General features: G+C 46.4%; 1 protein-coding gene and 1 long non-coding RNA gene across 6 annotated transcripts in view; one reads left to right on the top strand and one right to left on the bottom strand.

Moving 5' to 3' along the window:
* Window positions 1-5538, top strand: part of LOC115577314 (histone demethylase UTY-like) — a 34594-nt gene extending 29056 nt beyond the window's left edge. For 3 of the 5 annotated variants that reach the window (XM_030410325.1, XM_030410327.1, XM_030410328.1), the window contains 8 exons: window positions 221-282; window positions 503-577; window positions 672-820; window positions 953-1067; window positions 1162-1349; window positions 2229-2370; window positions 2497-2623; window positions 3471-5538. In XM_030410325.1, the coding sequence (XP_030266185.1) occupies window positions 221-282; window positions 503-577; window positions 672-820; window positions 953-1067; window positions 1162-1349; window positions 2229-2370; window positions 2497-2623; window positions 3471-3728 (1116 nt within the window). In that variant the 3' untranslated portion in view covers window positions 3729-5538. The remainder of the gene's footprint in view (window positions 1-220; window positions 283-502; window positions 578-671; window positions 821-952; window positions 1068-1161; window positions 1350-2228; window positions 2371-2496; window positions 2624-3470) is intronic. The other 2 variants (XM_030410326.1, XM_030410329.1) reach the window with 1 other exon arrangement.
* Window positions 5468-16848, bottom strand: LOC115577317 (uncharacterized). The gene is made up of 2 exons (XR_003983083.1): window positions 16500-16848; window positions 5468-7085 (listed from the first exon to the last, which is right to left on the bottom strand). It is a non-coding gene; the product is annotated as an uncharacterized LOC115577317 (long non-coding RNA).
* Between the last annotated feature and the right edge of the window lie 1276 nt (window positions 16849-18124).

Genomic DNA, 18124 nt, shown 5'->3' with positions numbered 1-18124 from the left:
TTTCGGGTTTCAGACAATCCAAGAGCAGTAGTTGGTGTCACAATTGGATAAATGGCAATGAAACGCACAAAACAAACATTTTATTGCCACAGACAGCCAGTCGCCGCCATGCAGCGCCAGGAAGTCCAGTTTAAGGACATCTGAGGGTATTCTATGATATAATGAAAAGATTGATATGTGGCATGCTGCCGTTCTTAATGTGATCCCTGTTTGTTTTCAGGAGGAAAATGAGAAGAAGGCACTAAAGGAGCCCTCGGACACAGAGCCAGCGTCAGCAGAGAGGTACTGACCTTTGCACTGCATATTCATTGACCTTAGATTAGGTAGATTATTTTTGCTCCAATATTGGATATAGTCGGTTCAGCTGAATTATGAATTTATGCAACATTCTCACGTTTTTGCTGGACTCCATACTGGCTCGAGTCTTTAAACGTACCGCCACTAAATGTATAATTGAAAGGTAGACACCAATTTTTATTTTTCTTTGTCTGTGTCGCTTCAGTGTTGCTCGCAAAAGAAGGGGCCCCTTAAAGCACATCAAGTTTGGAACCAATATCGACGTGTCGGACGAAAGGAAGTAAGTTTGGATCTCAGTGCACCACCTCACCTGCCACGTCTCAAAACTGATCTTACAGTGACTAATAAAAATGTCGCCCCCCACTCTCCACCAGGTGGAAACAGCAACTCCAGGAGCTCAGTAAACTACCAGCCTTCGCCCGAGTTGTTTCCGCAGGCAACCTGCTCAGCCACGTGGGCCACACCATCCTGGGTATGAACACCGTTCAGCTCTACATGAAGGTACCCGGGAGCAGGATACCAGGTGAATACACTCACACGCTCGATGCTCCCTCTCTCTCTGGGACAAATGATGGCGACACTTTCTTGACTCTGTTAGTTGTGCATCAGTTTTGGTTTGTGGATGTGTGCACTGAAGAGACTTGTGTGCCTCCAGGTCACCAAGAACACAATAACTTCTGCGCCGTCAACATCAACATCGGACCAGGAGACTGTGAATGGTTTGCAGTACCAGAGCCCTACTGGGGAGTGATGAGCAACTTCTGTGAAAAGTAAGCTAGACCGGACGAGGGTCTCGGGATGGAAGGTGTGTGACGTATAGAGCTAAAGTTGACCCCGCCTCTCCTTTTTCAATCTCACCTCCAGGAACAACATCAACTTCCTGATGGGCTCGTGGTGGCCCAACCTGGAGGACCTGTACGAGGCCGACGTGCCCGTCTACCGGTTCATCCAGCGTCCAGGCGACCTGGTGTGGCTCAACACCGGCACCGTCCACTGGGTGCAGGCCATCGGCTGGTGCAACAACATTGCCTGGAACGTAGGACCTCTCACCGGTATGCGGGGGATTGTAGGATATGGGTTAATATTAGTGGTAGTGAGGCATCTAGAGGGTGTTATGTTACGGCTTTTTATAGTTTTTGAAGATGGGTACACCGTGGTCATAAAGGGATGGATGTGGCAACAACAATGCCCCAATTGCGGGGAGCTTGTGCCAGTTGTGGCCTCAGTTTCCTGTTTTCAGCTGACAGGAGTGGTGCACGGTGTGGTCCTGTGCAGCTGCAGCTCATCTGCTCCAAGGTTAAAACCGTTACGCGTTAAGGGATGCCTCTGCATACCTCTGTTATAACCAGCGGTTATTTGAATTACTGCTGCCTTTCTGTCAGCCCGAACCAATCCGACCAAAGGCATTTGCTTGCATATCGTCTTATCCATATTGCGTACCTAAATGTGTTTAGTTACTACTTCATGATTGGCAGATTAGGGGTTTGTGTTAATGAGCAGTCGAACAGGTGTGTGTAATAAAGTGGCCGAGTGTGGATGTACCTAACGAGTCAGCGGGAAACTCGCAGTGTCGTCTGGCAGGGCTAATTTTTTGATGTGGCGACCTTTACGGTGATGTTTGAAATGCTTTTTAGCTGATTAATGACCTTTTTTAGTCGATAACTGAGCTGATTGCTGCAGGATTTTATTTCCCGCCGGCGACAGATGCATTTCAGATGATTTTTCTCGTCTGTATGATGGAACAAATGCACTTCCATTTGTCAACATAATGGCCTGTACAACAGTCGGAGTTCATTTTTGTAACCCTTATTTTTTTTTTTTGTACAATCGACATCGTTGACTGCATATAAGCATCATCTGGGTTCTTGTTTACATGTTGAGTAATGTGCGGTATATTTTTCCGCTACCTTGCTTTTTCTTTTTTTTTTTAGCTCACCAGTACAAGCTGGCTGTGGAGCGTTACGAATGGAATAAGCTCCAGAGCGTCAAGTCCATGGTTCCCATGGTGCACCTCTCCTGGAACATGGCACGCAACATCAAAGTGTCCGACCACAAGCTGTTCGAGATGATCAAGTGAGTCCCAGAATCCTTCACTTTCAACCCCCAGCAGTTTGTTTGTATTACATGCTTGACTCCAAGTCTTTTTGCTCAAGCTAGGTTCTATTTTTTTGTATCTGACACGGTGTCTTCTTGTCTTAGGTACTGCTTGCTGCGGACATTGAAGCAGTGCCAGTGGGTGAAGGAGGCTTTGGCGTCAGCCGGCAAGGAAACGGTACTGAGGCCGAGGACAAGGGACGAGCCGGCCCACTACTGCACCATCTGTGAGGTCAGTAAGCACACAGGGAACATCTCAGTAACAGAGGTGCGAAATTTAACAGGATTTCACATTTCTGGGCGAGCACTTAACACTTCTAGTATTTAAGAAAAAAAAAAAATGTCTCACCATGTGAGTAAGTGCTCAGCATCCTGAATGATACTTGGCACCATACATGCTGGATTACAACCAAATGCGTTTGTCTCCTGATTGTGTGTCTGTGCTGGTCTGAATATGATCATTTTTGCATCAGTTGTGTGCACGCATGTATTGAAAGACAACAATACAACACAAGTATGGACCCTGAGACATTGCTTTCTCCTAACTACCTTTAATCTAGTGTATCCACATATTGTCTCAAAAAAAAAAAAAATCAAATAATTTGCAAATGCGACATACACAAATGCACGTGAACCGTATGATAGATGTCCGTTGGTGAGTCGTTTGTGCTACAATCGTGCAGTGTGCCGTTTGAGTGACTTTAGACAGGGTGTTATCAGTCGGTTTGTTGACATCGAATTAACGTGCGACTCAGCCTTTGTTTGAGCTAATTAATGGGTGTGCTAATGGCTTTATTTGAATGCAGGGCTTTCAGCTGTTTAGCAGAAATGTGTCCATATCCCATTATACGTCTGCTGTCACCGCGTCTCAGCGATTGTTCTATTATACACTTTCTGCGAAGCGGCTCCATGATTTGTCTCTAAATGGCGACATCACTGCAAGCCTCTGTTGTTACACTTCAGTCAGACTCACAAATCTAATCTCGGAGGTGCAATGTAATAGAAAAGACAAGGAGATTCAAGTCATTCAAACAGTTTGTGCTGCCTCTTATATTTATGTGTGTTTGTGTGCTGTGCAGGTGGAGGTGTTCAACCTGCTCTTCGTGCGCCGCGAGCTCCTGTCCAAGAAGCAGTACGTGGTCCACTGCCAGGACTGCGCCAGGAAAGGCAGCGCCACGCTGGACGACTTCGTGGTGCTGGAGCAGCACCGGATGGACGACCTGATGCAGGTCTACGACCAGTTCACATTAGTAAGTCACCGGACGGACAGAGAGGCGGACTCGAGGCGCTCCGTTTCTTCTTTCAGACCGAAAGAGAATTCTAGTACATTTGTTTGAATCGCCAGGACGATTGAAAACGTTCGATGATTGACGTCACGCCAGAGCGCGCTGATAGTCTTCAGGTTTCATTCCAGCCCCCCATAAACTAGGACCAATGAATCAGTTCACTCAACTTGTGTTTGAATTTCTTTTTAGAAAAAGTGACTGTTTGCTGTTAATGCCACCAGGTTTCCTATCACTGCTTTCAAATCGCCTTCACATTTCACAGACACCTCAACGAGACACGGATGTTGTGTAATAAAGAAATATCGTTCATAAGGTGACTGGTGATGGGTGTGGTTCCTCTCAATGCTACATCAATACGGACATTTAAACCGGCTTGAAGCTAGATGTTTATTGAGACCAGTTATCATGCAATAACTATTTTTAAGCCAGAGGAAGTTATTCTTTAGATAGACATTTTCCATTTTAGTGATCACATCTACCTGCGGTACCACTCGCTGATATTTGTGAAAGTAAAATGCTTGAAATGACACTGCTTCGCTGCACGCTGACCTCAAACCCGACTCGACTAATCCCCGTGTGTCATCTTCCCTCCCCAGGCCCCTCCTCTTCATTCATCTTCATCTTGACATTAGGTGACACCTCTTTTTTTCTTCTTCTGCTGAGGAGCCATGAAGCCCGTTCACAGGAACTTGTATTAAGATGAAAACAAACACACAAAAAAAAAACAGAACAAACATCTACATACGCGGACCATTTCTGATATTCAGGAAAGCCAAGGCCGTCTCCCCACCCCTCACCACATGGCTGGTCTCCATAGCGACGGCTGGAGGCTGAGGCGGCCGAGTGTGTCTGTCTATGCAACCTGTTTTGAAGTGCTGGAGCCTTGCCCTTCCAGGGGGGGGCGCCATCGAGTTCGCTAACAGGACTCCTTTTCCCTCCCAGCCCCCTCTAGTGACAATGGTTCCGCCCTGTTTTAATGGAGGACTTAATCAAAAACGGTTGGGAACAGAGGGAGGAGTGGGATTCTTAATGCGTGATAAAAAATGTTTTGTAGATACTTGTTAACTGTCACAACTGGCAACACCACCCGTAAAAGACTACTGACTTGACAACCTTCTCTCTCTCTCCCCCCCCCCCCCCTCTTTCACTCTCCCTGTTTTTCTTTTTCTATTCTGGTAACAGGATGAAATTGTTGGCTTTTTGTTTCTAGAATCCCCCCCCCCCCAACTCTTCTTCTGATTTCCTTCTAAGGAGCACTAGCCTAACTGGTCTTTTTTCTATGGTAGATAGTAATTTTAAGACTCTTTCGACAGCAAAATCTCCAAAAAAATTTCGTAATGTGAAGAGTTTAGGTGATTATATCTTTTCTTTGCTTTCTTTCTTCTTTTTTTTTTTTTTTACTTTACATTAGGTTTTATCTTTGTCTTGTTCTTTTTCAAAACTATGACGTTTTGTTTGTTTCTTAGTTTAAAAAAAAAAAAAAAGGAAAAATTCAGAAAAAAAAAAAACTTACTAGCCAAGTCACAAAGAGAATGGGTTGCACATAGACTTATGAAAAAAAGTTTAATTTGTGATTATTTTTTTTGTTGCGTTGTTTCTAATCTTGATGTAAATTTACACTATTTATAAATACATATTTATTGCTTGAAAATATTTGTTGATGGAATGCTGTTATTTTTTCCAGAGTACCTGCCATTAAAATTTGAAGGAGTTTTGTCATTTTAACACGACTCCTCTTACATTTTCTATATATAAATAAAATTGCTTAGCAAGCATTGTACAGAAAAACGGACATTTAAAATTGTTTTATTGTTTGAAGAATGTTTTATGATGAGTCAATAAACACAAAGTTGTCAAATTATCCATGGGTCTTGGTTCCTCAAGCGCACCACAACACTTTCCGTATATTCATTTCATTTATCACTTACAGAAAATGTCAAAACAATAGAAACACTTGCATACATTTCATATAGACATGTGACGTGTATGAGTACAGGTCTGAAACCCAGCAGACAATGTAGCTGTAGACTGACACACACAGAATCCTACACTGTATGCCAGGTCCAGAACTTACCCCAAATCTCACAACATCATTTTTTTTATGTAAAAACTAAAATGCCTGCCGTCATCCAAGCTAGCCATGCAATCAGGATTAACTCTGCTGAAGGCTTTTTCTCTTTCACAGTGTGTGGGCTTTCAAGACATTTCTTTGACATTTGAAAGCTGCGTGGCAAAAAAGATCACAAGGAGCGGGTGTGAACCACACAGGAAACCCCATTAGAGAATGATACACTAATCCTATTCTAAAGTAATCAAAGTGTTCTAGAATATGTTGCAAATGTTATAATCCAGTCAGACTTTAATTCATCATCAGGTATCCTGAATAACATGTCCGCCAGCGGAGACCCAGTAGCCAGATGTAGCTGCTGCCAGCCCCACAGGATCTACACTGACTACTGAGCAACCGCTGGGCACCCTGTGGGTCTTTTGCCGCTCCGGAGCCAAAATGGCCGCCGTGTTTCAGCCAAGACGGGAAGTGATGAGAAAGGGACAAACGACGTCACGCCGAGGGAAATGTGGCAAACGAGCAGCTTCCCCGGGGGTATCGGATGCGTCACCGGCGCTGGCTTGCTCTGATGTAGGTGAGGAAGTGACTCAGAATATTGTGCAATATACAGCAGAAGAAAAAATCACAACATTGCACCTGAAAGCATCCTTAATGTTCACAGACAAGAAAAAGGAAAAACAGTTCGCCCACTTGCACCTTCGCCCATAGACGCTCCGCGTATCAACGCGTATGGCGAGGTCATTTGCTGGACTTTCACATGAGTCACTTGTGTAAGTCAACCTATCGAAACCCTTTCCACACGTCCTCCCGTGTTGCAGGTTTGGGCATCGGTGTGAGGACGTAAATTTAGATATCTCCCTGTGGAAAATTCCACGACAATCTGTTACGCAACGGATATGCTGCCGTCTGTGTCCCTGCAGGAACTGAGTTAAAGTTCAATCTGAGGGCTCTTAAAATGGTAGAAAATCATGTTTTGAATTACAACCTATAGATACACTGTCAAGCAGAAGTTACGTCATTACTCATACACCACAAACCTTCAGTGTTTTGTCGTGGAATACCTGCTAACACGCTAATTACATGCAAAATAGGGGCGATTTTTTAGCCGTGCTAGCAGTGTGGCTTCAGGTACACGTTGAGGTGCACGTAGCGAGAGGAGCTAAACCGTCGTACAGTCCCTCTCTGCTCCCGAACTGAGACCAAGATGGCCGCCTCAGCCCCGGCTGTTCCGGCGTCCATTTTGACTGCCGCAGATGGACGCTGGAGGACTTTTCCACCGCTTCCCCTCCCCCCCCCCCCACCGGAGTGCCCATCTGCTGTTCCAAGTCCAACAGGGGGTCCTGAAAAAAAAAGAGAACACACAGAGACGCCGGGATGAGAACCAATTTATGTGAGAACCGCACACAAGACAACGAGACGGGAATTCAAGAATCCCAACGTTTTTTTTTTTTTTATACCCGACGTTTCGAACGCATTTGAAAAGCAGCAATAAGAGCCGAATCATCCGGCGGTCACAGAGCGGCGCTGCTGTGCGCTGGCCGCCGCTGTCGTAATGCCCTTTCTCCGGGAACATTTTGACTCTCTGCCCACGGCTCTCACCGCGGCGGAGGCACACAGGAACAAAACCAAAGTGTGGGCTGAAAAAAAAAAAAACATTGTGATTCGAGGAAACGAGATGGTAGTTTCTTTTTTTTCTTTTTTTTAAGAGCAGGAAGTCTTTATCAGTTAAGGAGATGAAGACTTCCTGTTCGGCTGTCTGAACACGACAAAGGCAGGAAACCCTGAGACTTTTTGTGATACAGTGACAGTAGCGTTATATGTAGAGTGAGAGCGGGGGGGGGGGACTGGAAGGTGGGTGGGGACTGGAAGGTGGGTGGGTGTGCAGGTTTTAAAAAGACTGAAAATAAAGGGGCCACTTTTTTTTTTTTTTGCACTTTAACTGAGCATCCCGTGTCGCCTCAACACCGGGAACCGTCCCCTAACCGAAATCTGACGTCACGCGAGGAAGTTTGGGAACGGCCCTTTAACCCTCCTCTCCCTATATCTTCCACCTATATCCTCTGAGATCTGGCAGCGATCCAGCAGGAGAGGTATGTGAACTCTGCTTGGCCCGGACCACCGACCACCCCCCACCTCGCCTCGAATCCAGACCCGCCTAACAATGTCTCCCTGTGTCGCAGCGTGGAGAAAAAAAGAGTGTGGGGGAGAGAAAGAGAAAGAAGAGAAGGAGTTAAACCAGCAGTCTGATCAACGCTCCCCCCCCCCCCCCCATCCTCCTCATCCTTCTTCCCCCTCCTCTCCTTCCTTCCTGTTCCCTCCATCCCTGCCCCGCTCTGGCGTTTCCGCCTTTGTGAGAGGACAGACAGGTGGCCCTGACTGCTAATTTTAAAACCCGGGCCGATTGTCTGCCCGCGTTTTTTCCCACAGCTATGTATAGGCGGCCGCAATAAAAGCAAGTAGGTCAGTGTGTGAAGCGCACGGGAACGCACACACACCTACGGACACACATACACAGGCACACACAGGCACACACACACCCCAGGACCCTGACCTCTAAAAATGTCTGACTCGTCCATTCATTCGCTCCCGCCTCTGTTGCAAACGGTCCCTCCCCCCCCCGATTGGCTGTCGCTCTCAGCCAATGGCGGAGCTTCCTGCTTGCCCATTCATAAAACCCAGGGTCATTGAGAATAATGTGGTGTTGAGGCGAGGAGGAGGAGGAGGAGGAGGAGGGCTGAACCCACTTTTTAATTGATAAAGGATATTAAAGGAACAAGACAAATTGGTGGTCTGACAGATTTATTGCTAATGTTTACGCATAATGGTGACGTAATCTCAACCGAATCTGTGGTAACGCCGTTCCCTGGCAGTCATTTACCTGGAGCTGCGAATAGCAAACTCCTGCTCGAGCGTTCTGATGTCTCCAGATCTCCTTCCTAAATAAATCTGGAGTGAAATTTCAAAATTGTTTTAAAGGGGGGCACTGTGTAGTTTTTGTAGAGGAAATTCAAACTCGTATTGTCATTATTACAGTAAAAATGAATACTATAAAGTAAGTACATTTTATTTTTCCATAACTGAATAAAGAAGCTGTTCTCAGAGGTCTCCAGAACACTGTTTGAAGCTGGAGAGGTGGCAGGGTCCGCCAGTTCTTTTGGTTGCGACGCCCTTTAATGCTCCGTTTTGTTTACTCCGCTTACTCAGTCGTTTTGTTTATTTAGTTCGACCACGCTTAACGAACACCTTCCTCTTCTGATTTAAAATAACAAACGAGAACCACGCAGTGCGCCTTTAAACGCAGCATTCCTTTGCGTTTAATGAGTAATGAACCGAGGGACACTCGGGCTGAGGTAATCTCCCCCTTTTTCTTGTTCCGTCAGGCTGCCGGGCTCGCTCTCTGCCCCCTGTCCTCTCTCCGCCGTAATCACCGCCCCTGTGAGGTTTCTGACCCGCTTCAGCGTTGGGTTACACGAAATGTGTGGCTGTGTCAAAATGACTCACTTACATGGAGCCTAATGGGTGACGGCCAGGGCACGGACATATAGCCGGGCGTAGGGGGGTGGGGACACTCAATGGTACGAGCTGAATAGATTCTTTTATAATAACTCGTTGAAATGTCCCCATTGAATAAAGAATTCTGAGCACCGATCGCTCATGGCGCTGCGCTAGGAGGGCGAATGATGAATCACCGTGTCGGCTTTGTGCGGAAAAAACAGACTTACTTCAGTATTTTATGTAACCATCGGACTATATCTTTATGACTAAAAGCAAAGATTAAAGCGGCGAGTTCACGCGAAAGTGAAAATGCTAACGTTGTCCGATGGAAAAAACAATCCAGGAGCTTCGCGGCAAAACAGCGCGGCATGCATTTTCTGCTACACGACTGACGTTCAGATGGGGGGGCTTGTTTTAAAATGTAAAAACATATATATCTACGGCTCATCTGGTGGCTGCTGAGCTAACGAGGTTAGCGCACACCACAGCCGAAGTGTGTCCACGAGCTTTTCACCGCGGGGTAGTCCTCCTCGTCGCGTACGTTGTGTGATCGGATTTGACCGACAGCTAGCAAGCAAACCCCATGATGGTCACAACGCGTCGATTCGGATGTCGATTCTAAAAAGAAGAACCCAGGGAAAAAAAACAAAAAAAACAAATATAGAAATCTGAAAAAGCTGATAGAGAAATGAGGTTTGTGGGTCCTTTAAGGCTGCTTAAAATGAGTTTTGGCGGGGAGTGGTGCAAAAGTCTCACTCTGCTGTTGTGGAAATGCATTCTGGGAAATATAGGGAATGACTAACTCAACTGTGAGGCAAAAAAACAACACACTTCTTTACAAAAGATATTCCCTGGAATACACGATAAACGAGAGATTGATTCTAAGTGACTATCATATAAAGGTTTGTCTTTTTTTATGCTTCACGTATTCGCACGTTCTTGATAATTTGGGGCTGAATGCGAGATAAAAACCCCCTCCCCTCGACAATAAACTGTCGCACGACGTGATGCGAGGCATGTTTGCGATGGGCTGTCCAAGATAACCAAAAAAAAAAAAAAAAAAAAAAAAAGAGGTGCTACCCATCGCTATGGAAACGGAGAGTAATTAGCACAGAGTGCTGTTCAGAGAAAGGAGAGAGTGAGAGGGAGCGTGATTTTGTGTGTGTGTGTGTGTGTGTGTGTGGGATGTTGGCCTGCTTTCAGGAGATGAGCAGTGAGAGGAGGAAGAGGAGGAGATGAAGTCACATCGGCCCTCCGTGCAGATTTTCAGGTAGAGCCGCACACACGCCGAGACGATCATTTCCTCGGTGCTGACTCAATCCTCCCCGGCTGAATTGGACGGGGGGAAATGTGCACCTTTTTTTTTTTTTTTTTTTTAGCAGGAGGACACAACAGGCCCGACAGATTTGTTTCGCTCAGCCCCTCGCTGAATGTTTAAACAGGGACTGTAAGCGGAAAGCTGGGTTCAGCTGTTGATCTGGCTCACGCTGCTACAGCCCCCCCCCCCAATGTGCCGCGGATGTGTCCGTCCATCTGTTGGTCACGTGACTGCGTTTTTTCACTGATTTGAGTTTTTTTTTTTTTTTTTGTGGTTTTTTTGACAAACGCTGGAAACAGGAAACATCTTCATAGTGCTCTCCAGAAATCTGAACACCAGGCTGTACAACTGAAGCTTTGATTTTAAAAATGTGAGGTTGGGATGGGACGACGTCAAAGCACAGATCGGTAAAAGTGGGATATCCGCACGAGAGATGAAGATGTTACCGAAGATGTGAGCGAGACACTTCTTATTCAGAGTCCACGGCGAGCTCAAAAGGGGAGGATGAGCTGATGCCGGTACAGTTTGGATAACACTGGCACCAGTGATGCATCCTGTCACTGATTGGCCCCTGGCTCGCTTGCATCATTCGCGGAGGATGACTTGAGTGATTGTGTAATCTTCATTTCTGATTTTTTATTTTTTTTTAATATATATATATAAAATGACTCAGCGTGATGCTGTTTACCACAAACACCCTGCTTCAAAATTCATTCATTTTCCGCCTGTTTGTGCAGCGAGGCCCCTGGTGGCCGCTGAGCCGAGAGGGTCACGGGTTCAGTGCCTGAGAATGAACTTTGCTCCGGGATTGGGGCCCCCCCCCCATGCAGCTGCTCCGTCCCCTGCGTTATAGTCTACAGCATAAAAACCTCTCTTTTAATTAGACAACATTTAGTGCATTTTCGCACAGTACCCGACTCCACAGACACGCACACTCAGAACACCCACACAGTTGGCACACAATTTGCGGCTGTTCTTCGAGCTTTTTTCCTTCTCAAAAACGGCTCCTCAATCACTCCCCTCTCCGAAAAAACAGCTAATGGCAGCTGGGAGCCCACGGGTGCGTATATGCTAAGAACAATTATGCAGATGTGCGCTGAAACCACTTTGGTGGCATAATCCAACAATCAGTCCATTATAGTAATTGTCATTAGCGAGTGGGCGATTACAGTTTTTTCGAGAGAGAGTGACGCCAAAGAACAGGCAGAGCTCCGCTGGTTTCATGCAAATCTGGCAAGCCCCATTTAATATGTCAGATGTAATGTGGCTGTATTTCTCAAGCTAACATCAAACTAAGGACTGTGTGTGCATGTGTGTGTGACCACCTCCGCCTTCACAGGTGGGCGCTGTCAACAGTGTAAGGAATTCGATGGATATAATGACAGAAATTCAGGTTTTTAAGGGACCGTACACAAGTTAATAGAGTGGAGGTGGGGGGCAGAACAGTGGGAGGTTTTATTTCCTTTTTAGGGAGCCGTCTTAAATTTTTCCACGACCCTTTTTTTTATATCTTATTTCAGTCTTTCCTTTTGCAAATTGCTCTTTTAAAGATTTTTTTTTTTCCAAATAGATGAATCACAATAGCTACGTCGCAGACATTCCCTATGTGTGTCACTGATCGTAAACGTGCGTTTCACGAGTCTGTTACAGGTGTCACGATGTATCGTTTTTGAGAAAATGCAGGCTAAACATGGATCTTTGTAGTCAGCAAGGACAGAACATTCTCTCACTAACTAGCTAGCAACGCCTCGGTTTTATTCCAACAGAGGTACAGTCAAGCTAAATGTCTTGAGCTAAGCTAAACGGAGCGCTGCTGGGACGCTCAGTAAACGGAAAGCAACATTTGTCATGTTTACCATGATTTCAGCTAATATTGCTAACATCCAATAATCGCTAACACCCTGAGTGATTTAAGCCCATATGTAAAGTGTAGTGTAAAGCATAAAAACGTAGCTAAAAACATTCGAAAATGAAGTAAATTACCTGGTGTAAAAAAAAATAGCTAAACGGCGACCGCCAGCCTGTTCCGCGCCTAAACTCCTACGCTAGCTGTGCCAATACCAATGCACACCTGGTTAACCCCCCGAGGTCCCAGTCCGGACCGCTAGCTGCACAGCTAACTGCTAATTTTTTCCTATGTTAAAGGCAGTGTCCAGACCAAATAGTAATAACCTCGTTTTTTTCAAGGTTCCTCCTCCTACTAATTTTCAGACAGTCCCTAATTCATTTGAAAAAGAGATTGACAAGCGTACCTTGTTATGAATTAACAGCAGATAGATAGATAGATGGATAGACAGATAGATAGATGTTGTTGGCTGACTATAAATTAGAGTTTATCACATTTATAATGGTGCTCAGCTGATTTTTTTTTTTTTAGTTCTATCAGTATTTTTTGTAACTGGGACTTGTAGTTTTTTTCCCCTCTGCTGTCTGTGTATCCTCTTCGTTAGTGCTGAGGGTCAACTGACCACTTTGTCCAGTTGTTAGGCATCAGCTGGGAGATTATGAGTGTCATGTGAGGAGGCAACATGTCAGCAGCTCCAATAATGTGGTTAAGTTAAAGAGGAAGGCGAGGAATGTATCCTAAACTCAACCCCGGCCCTCCTCCCCCTCCTCCCCTTCAGTCATGGGTTCTCCGCTGGGTAATCGCATACCAAAAACACAAGAATTTCCCCCTCTCTCCTCTCCAGGCGGGGGCTACCCCCCCACCCTGCGACGTCAAGACGGAAGGGTTTAACAGGAGCACAGCGGAAACGGTGCGAGTGTTCGCACTCAAAATAAAAGCATGTCGTTCTTGTGAAAAGTAAAGACGCACGAGACTAGAAACAAGACTTACAATGTGTTTTGTGGGCTAAAATATATATTAATAATTAATAGTACATGCCTGATAGTAAAGTTACATAAAGAAATTGTTACCTAATGTCATTTTTCATGGCATATGTTAGCTGACTTGGGATATCTGAATTAAATAGTTGGTCAGTTTGCAAGATGATCGACAGAAGATTATCGGTTACTTATTTTGACGGTCGATTAACCAGATTTTTCAAGCAAAAGTGACTAATATAACCCGGCTACAGCTTTGCAACTGACAATATCTGTTGCTTTATGTTCACGTTCATGCACAGTCATAATTCGTAGGTTTTGGATTGATGATTTGGTAAATATCAACCAGCATTTTCCACTATTTATTTGTCTTTGTTGAGATTTCGGTATGCCCTTCAGTGAAAAACCACTGACAAAGTATTTCTCAACATTTTCGTTCGTGACAATAGCCTGCAAAGACAATCTCAGTTTCCCTGGTTTGCGTCACGCCGCGCAAGTCTTTATTGTGAAATGCGCAACCGGAAGTGTCCGTTCGTCCGCCGCGCGCTTGCTCGCTGGTGGCAGCGGTTCAGAGAGTGGCTTTGAGAGCGGTTCCCAAACTGCTCTTAATGTGAAAAATACAGAGAAAACGCCGGGCGCATTCCTGAGACCCGGAGACATCCATGCCCGACCGTGAAAGACAGAGCGTGTGTGTGTGTGTGCGTAAATGTGCGCGTAATCTGTGTGTGTGTGTGTGTGTGTGTGTGTGCGTGCGTGCGCGCAAACCGTGCGTCTCTGCGGGGGTGGAGAGCTTGGAGACCACACACTTTGCGCATTTGCCTCCCCTCCCCAACACACACACACACACACACGGGACCGAGCCGCACGCTTGGATCTCAAAGTAGCGAAACATTAAAGTTGTGAAATTGAAAAAACACGAGCGATTGTTCAGCAGCGCTGTAGATGTGGCTGCGGGTTTAGAGAAAAACGACAGATCGGTGCGCGAAAATCCCATTTTTAACTCAAGTGGGGAGTGAAATGTGCTCCCCGCATGGCCAAAGCAAAAGCCCAACTGAGATGATGAGGTGGACTTCGGTCAAATGAGCCTTTAGCGGTAACACTGGTGTCGGATAAAAAGCGCAAAACCGAATTGTTTTTCGCGTTTCTATTTTTTTTTTTAACAGTCCGATCATGCGCCGCGTTGCGCAATCCGCATGGAGAGGCTGTGATCGGCGGAGCGGTGCCGACGAGCGAGAAAAGAAATGAAAAAAGTCTGTTAAACTTCCCCTTTTCCGACACGGACAACCACGACACCGACACACCGAGGCTGGAGAAAGTTCTTATTCCCCCTCCGGGAGATTAAAAGTGCCGTAAGAAAAAACTGGCTCCACTTACCGTGGCTGCGTCTGCTGGCCGCATGTCCCCATGAGAGTGCTGTGCATGTGTGTGCGTATGTGTGTGTCTGTGTCTGTGTGTGTGTGTGTACAGAAGACGCATACCGATACTAGAGGTCGGAAGCGCGGCGCGACACGTCAACGCGTGTTTGCCTCCATATCATAAGGGGGGGATTCTTCAGCTGCTGCCTGGTTCGGCGGTTGCACAAGCTGGGGTCCGGGGACCTCCGGGGGGGACAGGAGCGAGGAGCGCAACGAGCCACAAGTGGATGTGGTTTAAAGTGATGGAGAGGAGCTCGGAGATTCCCGATCAGTGCATCTCATTAGCTGCTGTTTGCGCCCGAGCTTCCAATGAAATGGGAGGTACAAATTTGGAGGGGGGGTTGATTGGCAGGATGTGTGATCGATCAGGACAGGAAAGTTTAGGGAGGAAATCAGACATTTGTGCTGGATTCAGTTGTCCTGCTGTCTTTTTTTAAACCTTTCAATGTAACTTTCAGATTATTTTGTGCTATACGTCATGGATTTGTGCTCATTCGCTTTTTCTTTTTACAGCAACATGCTTTTTCTGATTGGCGCACATTACTGTTTTGTACTCGCACGTGTTTATTGGCTATCCTTACAAGAGCCCGGCCAATCAGAAACAGGCAGCGGAGAGAACGTTTCTGACATATTATCGCTATTGTTTCAAAAATACAAAAGAATCTTGTTTGTTTTATGGAACCAAAAAAAAAAAGAAAAAAAAAATCTTTAAATCATGTAAAATTCAGATGGAGTTCTGAATGGCGGTCTCTTGAGGGTCAATCTGATGGTTCGGTGCTTCACCTCCCTGGTTGAAACACTGACTGCATCACCGCTGACTGCAGCTGTGGCAGTATTATATTCAACATTCAATGCTGCCGCCCTTATAAAGAAGAGAAGTACTCCTACAGGAGGCACGTTAATGCCATAAAGTAGATGTCTGGTCTTTGAAGTTGAGATTTGGTTGCTGCAGCAACACTGGAGGAATTTCTTTTGTCCAGCGTGAAGGTGTGTGTTTTTTTTTTTTCTTATTAAACTGCCTGCTGCATAAGCAATATGTATAAAATCCAATACGGTTGATTTACTTTGGATGAGTGGATGTGATGGAACAATGCAAAGCACCGGGCAGTCCGTCAGTCCCCCCCACCCACCCCCCCGCCACATCACACCACACCTGACATCTCATAGAAAACACCGGAACGCCAACGACACGCACAAACAGACACGGGGAAGCAGCACCTGCGGAGTATCACTCGTTCTTCCCCCCCCCCCCACTCGCAGGCGACAACTTGAAAACGAAGGCAAGTCTGTGTGTGATTTCTTTCTTTCCCACCCTAACACCTTCTTTCTCACACACACACACACACACTGACAGATACACACAGTCTGAATGAATCCTGCAGCAGCAGCAGCGGCAGCAGCAGTGGCGGCAGCCCGGAGGAGCGCGCTGCTGTTTTTAATTGAACAGATAACAGGCTGGATGGTTTTGTCTGCAGTGGAAAGGGAGCCTGGAAGTGCTCCTCCTGCCGCTGCCTGCTGCACTGTGGAGACAGACGCCTGGCGTACCCCCTCTCCCTCTCCCTCTCTCCCTCTCTCTCTCTCTCTCTCTCTGCAGTGGCTCAACAGCGAAAGCATGGGCAGCACGAGACACAGACAAGGCATACAAATAGGCTTAATGTGCACATACATGGCACGGAAGAGACACAGAAACATCAAGTGCTTACCAGCGGGGGCTTCCTCCAGACTGTTAAAAAAACCCAGGGCAACCCCCAGACGCCGTGATCTGCCTCTCTTGTTTCTCCCCTTCGCCCTCCTCTCTCTATCTCCTCACACACTTTGCTGTTCCCTGCCTTTCTTCTCTACCTTTCCCTTCCTTCTCCTCCTCCTCCTCTAAACCCTGTCTCTGCTGTATCCTGCAGGACCCCGGCATCCTCCTCTCCATCCATCCCTCTCTCTGCTCTCAGCCAGTCTCTACACTGATCTTTTAAGTCTACCAACCTCTCCACTGATCAATGGACAGCCGGTGAAAGCAAGCGCTGCTGCCTCCACCTCCCCCGGCTTTGGTGTGTGTGTGTGTGTGTCTGTGTGTGTGTGTGTGTGTGTGTGTGCGTGTATGTGTGTGTGCGTTTCACTGCGAGGAGAGGAGGCTTCCAACCCACACACCACTCTCCAGAGCTCTCAGCCTCCACAGTGCTTCATCAGTTGACCACTCCACACCCCTACGCATCAATTGTGTGCATGCGTGTGCACGCCTACACACACACGGCAGGGCCATTAAAAGCAAAAAAAAAAAAAAAAAGCAACACATTTCGGTGTCACCTGAAGTTAATTTTTTTTTTTTTTGAGGGGCACGTCTTAAGAAGGGCAGCGAAGCGTCCTCAGCGAAGAGCTCTGAAACACCTGTGACTCATCTCAATTCTCTCAGAGTAGCTGGTAATGGCAGTAGTTACAGCTATTATATGCATAAGAAGGCGGCTTAGCGGCACAATAGGCACCTGAGGGCCATCCTGCAACTTTGATGAACAGATTTTTTCCTGTTGCAACTGAAAATACTCCCTTTTTTCTCTGCACGGAATCGCGTCGAAATCCACATTTTCACACCCCTCAGACGACTTTTTTCGAAAAATGAGGTTTTGGCACGGCGACGCGTTCGGCAGCTAAAGCTCATTTCGAATTAAGAGAATCCCGAGCAACCTGCACTGCAACAGCGTTATAAATAGGGATCTAAATTCATCCTGTACTGCCTGCTGTGTGAGGCGGAGAAGCCATCAGAAGAGAGAGTAAATGCAGGCGATTCAGCGGCGGCATGACGAGAGGTTGAACCTAATAACGGCAAATAAATTACCGGGTTTGAGGCCCCGGAGTGCTGGCGCCGCCGCTGAGCAACCGCGAGAGAAGCGCCGTTCTGAAAAATGTCATCTTTTTAAAGTGTGTGGTTATTGCCGTTTGAACAAACAAGTAAACTCGGGCGAGGAATCGGAAGATGCTTCGTGTGCCGGTGGAAAAATACAAGAGGTGGGCAGCGACAGTGATTGGCACCCTTGGCAGAACAGGCAGGGAGAGGCTGATTGACAGGTGACAGATGCCAGGCACCGGCACAATTATAATGGTTAGGTTTTTAATTCTACCTCCGTCCTTGCTCGGCAACAAAAAAAAAAAAAAAAAGACGGAGGCACAACATGACAAAAAACGCGCGAAAAAAAAAATGAGCCCGGAGCTGCTTTTAATGTAATTACAGTCTTATCGGTATCCACCTGTGCAAAACGGTCACAACCCACAGAACTGTGCCGTCGCGGTTGACGGGGGAGGTGTCCGGGAATGTACGGACAAAAAAAAGGCACCGCAAAGG

The sequence above is a fragment of the Sparus aurata genome, chromosome 24 (assembly GCF_900880675.1).
Source record: "Sparus aurata chromosome 24, fSpaAur1.1, whole genome shotgun sequence".
NCBI lineage: Eukaryota > Metazoa > Chordata > Actinopteri > Spariformes > Sparidae > Sparus > Sparus aurata.
The sequence above is the reverse complement of the archived record's forward strand: the minus strand, read 5'-3'. Positions and strand labels throughout refer to the sequence as shown.